The following is a 9,255-nucleotide window of genomic DNA, read 5'->3' on the forward strand; positions in this document are numbered from 1 at the left end:
ACGGCCTACCGGGCTACCGTGCCTCGCCCGTGGACGATACACCCTGCCCCATAACATCCTAAACCCATACCGACTGGCAGGTAGTCTTCCAGCGGAGACGACAGCGACATAACGGGTTCGAGAGGGACAGTGGAGTCAGTGGTCGGCAAAGGTGGTCCCAGGCCGAACGTTGCCTCGCCCGTGGACGATACACCCTGCACCATAACATCCTAAACCCGTTCCGGCCGGCAGAGGGTCCTTCAGAAGGGAAGGCAAGAACGTGGCGTGTTAGTAAGGGTCAGTGGAGTCAGTGGACGGTACAGGTGGTCCCAGGCCGAGCGTTGCCTCGCCCGGGACGATACATCCTGCCCCATAGCATCCTTAACCCATACCGACCGGCAGGTAGTCTCCCTGCGGATACTACAGCGACATAGCGGGTTCGAGAGGGACAGTGGAGTCAGTGGTTGGCAAAGGTGGTCCCAGGACGAGCGTTGCCTCGCCCCAGGACGATACACCCTGCCCCATAACATCCTAATCCCGGTCGGGCCGACTCGTTGTCCGGGTCAAGGAGCAATCAGGACCACGGAGGCAAGGCGTTGCAGGAAAAGCGCCGCAGTAGCAGCGAGATCGCCGAAGGAATTATATATAAAACAGTAGAATAAACGGCTGTCATAAGAACCCATTGCTTTTCCTTGGTCGGGCAATCACACAAATTATTAATTTGGTGGGATGAACGCACAAACTCTCTGAGCTAGCCGCTGCAATCCGTAGCGAGCGAAATAAGAAAATCAGTTCGTTACAAGATGGCCAACAGAGTGGGTGCCTAAATCCAAACACGTGTCCTGTGTGGTGGCGGGTGAACCTCAGCGTACCCGGCTTGTTGTAAAGGGATGGAAGGAGGAGCCCACATCGCCTACACTTAATTAAGGGAGTGCGACCTGGCTCCACATCGGTGAGCGAGCATGGTCTAAAGAGCAGGCGGAGGTTTTTTTTTTTTTTTGTTTTAGTACGTAGGCATAATTCCACTAGGGATTATAAATCGTGAAGGCCACCTACGAACGCTAGGTGTTGTTTTTAGATTTTAATTTTCCTACCGTGAATTACTGAATTTAATTAATTAATAGTTCAAAACTTGTACGATCTTTGAAATGTAGTAACTTGAGATCTTAAACGGCACTTAGTAAATGTGAAACTGTAAACACTCTTCTCCTACTTGCATACCTTCCATTCCCTTGCACACGTATTAATCGTCGTTAACAGGTAACTTATAGTCAAAAGACTCCACGAAAGCGTTCTCCTCTATTTATATTTGTATTAAAATAAAATGTCAGTAGTTACTAAGTAAATTATGTATAGCAGATTTCTCCTCTGACCAATACTTAAAAAAGTTGATTGATGTGCTCTGTTTAAATGTTTTTATAAATTTTTTCTTACAGCCTGTCGCTGAAGTGCCATTTCGGATTAATATGGAAAATGATGACATTTCTCGAGATGCCCTGAAGTCGTTGATTTTTGAAGAAACCTTAAAATTTAAGGAACGACAACCAGACAATGCGCCTTAAGAATGCGCTGTAAGCTTTAAGAATTTGAGTATATAGTAAAACAATTGCTCCACTTCTCCATTAGCATAACTTTTTTCGTAATTTCTCTATGTTTATTTAGATTAGGGCTTTAACACAAAAAACATACTGAAATGAGACAAACTCCGATTCTTACATATATCCTAAATAGCCCTAATTATTTTCTAAAGATAGGAACTTAAACTATGTGTGATGTTCGTAAAATGCAAAACATTTTTTTATTTATTTTAAAAGTACCTAATAATTAGGCTACCTGATGTAAGAAACGTGTATTATATTGAGATATTATTCGCGGAATATTAAAGATCGATTAAAGAAAGTAAAGAAGTTTACCAAAATAATCAATCAAACTATGTAAATTTGTTTATTCTTTATTTGTTTTAGATCTAAATCCAAAAAAATCTATATCAAGCCAAACCCCCCATTTTTTGATTTGTGTAGTCATAATCAATATAACCATCTTTGATATATAATTAAGATGTTCACATCGCGTCACTATTTCCAAATTCAATTGATGATAACAAATTGTTAACAGAATTATGTATGACCAACTGGCATGATAATATAAAATAATACAGTTATATCATAATTTAATGTGATTTATCAAGACTAGCAGGGTAAACCTTCCTTGGATGTTTAAGTGATTAAGCTAAAGAATATTTCGAAATATGCCATAACACGAACGGTACCAAATTTAAAAATGTCTTGCTATTTAATGCAAGACATAAATTTGAGAACTAACGAATTTTTAAAATACGTTTAATTTTTTTTTCTTGTGTGGGGTACATGGGACTTTTCTAAATTTGAAAAATTTACAACTCTGTTCTGATATAAGAAAAACTAATACACCGAAGGATAGATTTTCCGGGTAGATTTTTACTTGTTTCCGAAATTCAAAGACTTCACATTAATTAATAGTTGCGCACAATGAAATAATATAAAAATTATAATTAATATTATCACCTAACGAAATTTAAAAGCAAATATTAAAAAATTGTAATATTCCCCATTTCTAATTAGCTATACTTTTATTCAAAATCATTTGATATACTTTCGGTTAATAAAATCGTTACGCAACTAAATTAAATTATAAGGTATACATATGCAGACTTGTGCATTTACAATTATAATAATTTTGAAATAATAAAGGTAATTAAATGCGATTTGGTTTGGTAAACATTGAAGTATATATGTATGTAAATTCAATGGAATATTTTTATACCCGTAACTTGTGGAGTAAGGGTATATTAGATTCGTTGAAAAGTATGTAACAGGCAGAAGGAAGCGTTTCACCATATAAAGTATATTTATATTCTTGTTCAGGATCAGGAACCGCCGATTCGAACTGGCCATGTACGTCTGTCCGTATAAAAGCAGAGGTCTCAGGAACTATAAAAGCTAGAAGGTTGAGATTCAGCATACAGATTCTAGAGACAAAGACACAGCGCAGGATTGTTGGCCCATGTTGCCAGGCCCACAAACCGCACAAAATGCCTCAATTTAGAATACAGATTCTAGAGACAAAGACGCAACGCAGGATTGTTGACCCATGTTGCCACGCCCACAAACTGCACAAAATGCCACACTTTAGAAAAATTGTTGATATTTTTTTTAGAGTTTTATACGTTTTAAATTTCTTGAAAAACTGAAAGATTATAGTTAAAAACGCAACCAATTTAATTCAATCCAATCCAACTGATTACCCCTCAAAAACAGGAACCCAATCCCAAGGTTCACCAATCTCAGTGATTCTATTTCTAATTTTGCAATTCTAATCTTACAATTCTCTTACTTCTATTTTCTCTCTCCCAAAACAAATTAAGTTCGTTGCTTACGCTGACAATTTCCATTTAATAATTCAGCACAAAAAAAAAACATTTAACTAGCCATTTACCGCTATTCGACAATATACATATGTACATCAATGGTGCACTTACTCAGACGCCTCCCTTTCAATAGACAAATGCCAGACCCTCATAATTTGTCGTAAGCACAAATGCAAACCAAAAATAGAAACCGACACAATAAATATTCCTCCAACCAATAGCACAAAAAGTCTAGGGCTAACAATAAACAATATTTACAACTGGGCAACCCACATGGGCAATCTAAGAGACAGCCCAACACATTATAAAACAGCTTTATTCCAAAAAATACCACACCTCGATAATTCGATATTAATCTCTAAAATAGACTGCCCATTTAAGGTACCGCCCACAACAACAATTAACAAATCGCATAAAAAACATACAAGACTCACTTTAACACAGGTCAAAATTCCTGACATACAAACTTTCCAGCAAACTCTTACACTCCTACGACACATCCCTTAAAAATCTCGTTTCAACACCTTATAAAAATTAAAATACCCCAGCACCAAAGACACTAAAATAACCAGATGCGTAACGGCCATTCATTGGTTTGGCACTATGCTGCCACTTTTTTGGTGACGGCCAAAATAGCCCTCTGTCCGCTCACTTACGCTGAGAGCGTAAGAAATCTAAAAATTGAATTTGCTTGCTTGTGAGTAAAAACAAGAGACAAGAACGCGTATAAGTTATGTGTTTCCTCTCCTGTGTCCAGGGGGTTATGAATATCTCTTCTTCCGAGTCTAGGAGTCTTCCTTCTCAAGATTATGTATGACCACTGGATTTAGGTAGATTACGTTGGAGGGCTTGACTTCGCCCCCTTAGTTATGTTGCTAGCCTTGTGGCTTAGCAATGCAATGTAGATAAGAACAAAGTGATTTTACGGCTATGCGCCGGAGTTGAGCTGTGGTTTATTGAGTAGGTTTTTTAGAACTAAAGTACAGACAATATTCTTGCTTAGTCTACCCTACGAGACAATGCATCGCGCCGCCAAGACATGAGCGGCAAGTCGACTCAGCATTCCTTGTGGCTCGAGAGGGACAGTGGAGTCAGTGGTCGGCAAAGGTGGTCCCAGGCCGAGCGTTGCCTCGCCCGTGGACGATACACCCTGCACCATAACATCCTAAACCCGTTCCGGCCGGCAGAGGGTCCTTCAGAAGGGAAGGCAAGAACGTGGCGTGTTAGTAAGGGTCAGTGGAGTCAGTGGACGGTACAGGTGGTCCCAGGCCGAGCGTTGCCTCGCCCGTGGACGATACATCCTGCCCCATAGCATCCTAAACCCATACCGACCGGCAGGTAGTCTCCCTGCGGATACGACAGCGACATAGCGGGTTCGAGAGGGACAGTGGAGTCAGTGGTTGGCAAAGGTGGTCCCAGGACGAGCGTTGCCTCGCCCCAGGACGATACACCCTGCCCCATGACATCCTAATCCCGGTCGGGCCGACTCGTTGTCCGGGTCAAGGAGCAATCAGGACCACGGAGGCAAGGCGTTGCAGGAAAAGCGCCGCAGTAGCAGCGAGATCGCCGAAGGAATTATATATAAAACAGTAGAATAAACGGCTGTCATAAGAACCCATTGCTTTTCCTTGGTCGGGCAATCACACAAATCATTAATTTGGTGGGACGAACGCACAAACGCTCTGAGCTAGCCGCTGCAATCCGTAGCGAGCGAAATAAGAAAATCAGTTCGTTACAAGATGGCCAACAGAGTGGGTGCCTAAATCCAAACATGTGTCCTGTGTGGTGGCGGGTAAACCTCAGCGTACCCGGCTTGTTGTAAAGGGATGGAAGGAGGAGCCCACATGGCCTACACTTAAGGAAGGGAGTGCGACCTGGCTCCACATCGGTGAGCGAGCATGGACTAAAGAGCAGGCGGAGGTTTTTTTTTTTGTTTTAGTACGTAGGCATAATTCCACTAGGGATTATAAATCGTGAAGGCCACCAACGAACGCTAGGTGTTGTTTTTAGATTTTAATTTTCCTACCGTGAATTACTGAATTTAATTAATTAATAGTTCAAAACTTGTACGATCTTTGAAATGTAGTAACTTGAGATCTTAAACGGCACTTAGTAAATGTGAAACTGTAAACACTCTTCTCCTACTTGCATACCTTCCATTCCCTTGCACACGTATTAATCGTCGTTAACAGGTAACTTATAGTCAAAAGACTCCACGAAAGCGTTCTCCTCTATTTATATTTGTATTAAAATAAAATGTCAGTAGTTACTAAGTAAATTATGTATAGCAGATTTCTCCTCTGACCAATACTTAAAAAAGTTGATTGATGTGCTCTGTTTAAATGTTTTTATAAATTTTTTCTTACAGCCTGTCGCTGAAGTGCCATTTCGGATTAATATGGAAAATGATGACATTTCTCGAGATGCCCTGAAGTCGTTGATTTTTGAAGAAACCTTAAAATTTAAGGAACGACAACCAGACAATGCGCCTTAAGAATGCGCTGTAAGCTTTAAGAATTTGAGTATATAGTAAAACAATTGCTCCACTTCTCCATTAGCATAACTTTTTTCGTAATTGTCTATGTTTATTTAGATTCAGATTAGGGCTTTAACACAAAAAACATACTGAAATGAGACAAACTCCGATTCTTACATATATCCTAAATAGCCCTAATTATTTTCTAAAGATAGGAACTTAAACTATGTGTGATGTTCGTAAAATGCAAAACATTTTTTTATTTATTTTAAAAGTACCTAATAATTAGGCTACCTGATGTAAGAAACGTGTATTATATTGAGATATTATTCGCGGAATATTAAAGATCGATTAAAGAAAGTAAAGAAGTTTACCAAAATAATCAATCAAACTATGTAAATTTGTTTATGTTTTATTTGTTTTAGATCTAAATCCAAAAAAATCGATATCAAGCCAAACCCCCCATTTTTTGATGATATTGATAATCAATATAACCATCTTTGATATATAATTAAGATGTTCACATCGCGTCACTATTTCCAAATTCAATTGATGATAACAAATTGTTAACAGAATTATGTATGACCAACTGGCATGATAATATAAAATAATACAGTTATATCATAATTTAATGTGATTTATCAAGACTAGCAGGGTAAACCTTCCTTGGATGTTTAAGTGATTAAGCTAAAGAATATTTCGAAATATGCCATAACACGAACGGTACCAAATTTAAAAATGTCTTGCTATTTAATGTGGGGTAATGTAGTGTGGGGTACATGGGACTTTTCTAAATTTGAAAAATTTACAACTCTGTTCTCATATAAGAAAAACTAATACACCGAAGGATAGATTTTCCGGGTACATTTTTACTTGTTTCCGAAATTCAAAGACTTCACATTAATTAATAGTTGCGCACAATGAAATAATATAAAAATTATAATTAATATTATCACCTAACGAAATTTAAAAGCAAATATTAAAAAATTGTAATATTCCCCATTTTTAATTAGCTATACTTTTATTCAAAATCATTTGATATACTTTCGGTTAATAAAATCGTAACGCAACTAAATTAAATTATAAGGTATACATATGCAGACTTGTGCATTTACAATTATAATAATTTTGAAATAATAAAGGTAATTAAATGCGAATTGGTTTGGTAATCATTGAAGTATATATGTATGTAAATTCGATGGAATATTTTTATACCCGTAACTTGTGGAGTAAGGGTATATTAGATTCGTTGAAAAGTATGTAACAGGCAGAAGGAAGCGTTTCACCATATAAAGTATATTTATATTCTTGATCAGGATCAGGAACCGCCGATTCGATCTGGCCATGTACGTCTGTCCGTATAAAAGCAGAGGTCTCAGGAACTATAAAAGCTAGAAGGTTGAGATTCAGCATACAGATTCTAGAGACAAAGACACAGCGCAGGATTGTTGGCCCATGTTGCCAGGCCCACAAACCGCACAAAATGCCTCACTTTAGAATACAGATTCTAGAGACAAAGACGCAACGCAGGATTGTTGGCCCATGTTGCCACGCCCACAAACCGCACAAAATGCCACACTTTAGAAAAATTGTTGATATTTTTTTTAGAGTTTTATACGTTTTAAATTTCTTGAAAAACTGAAAGATTATAGTTAAAAACGCAACCAATTTAATTCAATCCAATCCAACTGATTACCCCTCAAAAACAGGAACCCGTAAGGTTCACCAATCTCAGTGATTCTATTTCTAATTTTGCAATTCTAATCTTACAATTCTCTTACTTCTATTTTCTCTCTCCCAAAACAAATTAAGTTCGTTGCTTACGCTGACAATTTCCATTTAATAATTCAGCACAAAAAAAAAAACATTTAACTAGCCATTTACCGCTATTCGACAATATACATATGTACATCAATGGTGCACTTACTCAGACGCCTCCCTTTCAATAGACAAATGCCAGACCCTCATAATTTGTCGTAAGCACAAATGCAAACCAAAAATTGAAACCGGCACAATAAATATTCCTCCAACCAATAGCACAAAAAGTCTAGGGCTAACAATAAACAATATTTACAACTGGGCAACCCACATGGGCAATCTAAGAGACAGCCCAACACATTATAAAACAGCTTTATTCCAAAAAATACCACACCTCGATAATTCGATATTAATCTCTAAAATAGACTGCCCATTTAAGGTACCGCCCACAACACTTAACAAATCGCATAAAAAACATACAAGACTCACTTTAACACAGGTCAAAATTCCTGACATACAAACTTTCCAGCAAACTCTTACACTCCTACGACACATCCCTTAAAAATCTCGTTACAACACCTTATAAAAATTAAAATACCCCAGCACCAAAGACACTAAAATAACCAGATGCGTAACGGCCATTCATTGGTTTGGCACTATGCTGCCACTTTTTTGGTGACGGCCAAAATAGCCCTCTGTCCGCTCACTTACGCTGAGAGCGTAAGAAATCTAAAAATTGAATTTGCTTGCTTGTGAGTAAAAACAAGAGACAAGAACGCGTATAAGTTATGTGTTTCCTCTCCTGTGTCCAGGGGGTTATGAATATCTCTTCTTCCGAGTCTAGGAGTCTTCCTTCTCAAGATTATGTATGACCACTGGATTTAGGTAGATTACGTTGGAGGGCTTGACTTCGCCCCCTTAGTTATGTTGCTAGCCTTGTGGCTTAGCAATGCAATGTAGATAAGAACAAAGTGATTTTACGGCTATGCGCCGGAGTTGAGCTGTGGTTTATTGAGTAGGTTTTTTAGAACTAAAGTACAGACAATATTCTTGCTTAGTCTACCCTACGAGACAATGCATCGCGCCGCCAAGACATGAGCGGCAAGTCGACTCAGCATTCCTTGTAGCTCGAGAGGGACAGTGGAGTCAGTGGTCGGCAAAGGTGGTCCCAGGCCGAGCGTTGCCTCGCCCGTGGACGATACACCCTGCACCATAACATCCTAAACCCGTTCCGGCCGGCAGAGGGTCCTTCAGAAGGGAAGGCAAGAACGTGGCGTGTTAGTAAGGGTCAGTGGAGTCAGTGGACGGTACAGGTGGTCCCAGGCCGAGCGTTGCCTCGCCCGTGGACGATACATCCTGCCCCATAGCATCCTAAACCCATACCGACCGGCAGGTAGTCTCCCTGCGGATACGACAGCGACATAGCGGGTTCGAGAGGGACAGTGGAGTCAGTGGTTGGCAAAGGTGGTCCCAGGACGAGCGTTGCCTCGCCCCAGGACGATACACCCTGCCCCATGACATCCTAATCCCGGTCGGGCCGACTCGTTGTCCGGGTCAAGGAGCAATCAGGACCACGGAGGCAAGGCGTTGCAGGAAAAGCGCCGCAGTAGCAGCGAGATCGCCGAAGGAATTATAT

The 9,255-nt window shown here is 39.6% G+C and overlaps 1 protein-coding gene across 6 annotated transcripts in view; it reads left to right on the plus strand.

Annotated features, from left to right (window-relative positions):
* rl (rolled) overlaps window positions 1–6,718 on the plus strand; it is a 54,466-nt gene extending 47,748 nt beyond the window's left edge. For 3 of the 6 annotated variants that reach the window (NM_001015122.3, NM_001015123.3, NM_001110879.2), the window contains one exon: window positions 1,416–1,898. In NM_001015122.3, coding sequence (NP_001015122.1) covers window positions 1,416–1,541 — 126 coding nt within the window. In that variant the 3' untranslated portion in view covers window positions 1,542–1,898. Of the gene's footprint in view, window positions 1–1,415 lie in introns of all 6 variants that reach the window. The other 3 variants (NM_001110878.4, NM_001300706.2, NM_001015121.3) reach the window with 3 other exon arrangements.
* Window positions 6,719–9,255: the final 2,537 nt, after the last annotated feature.

Source organism: Drosophila melanogaster, chromosome 2R, assembly GCF_000001215.4.
Source record: "Drosophila melanogaster chromosome 2R".
In the NCBI taxonomy this organism is placed as follows: domain Eukaryota; kingdom Metazoa; phylum Arthropoda; class Insecta; order Diptera; family Drosophilidae; genus Drosophila; species Drosophila melanogaster.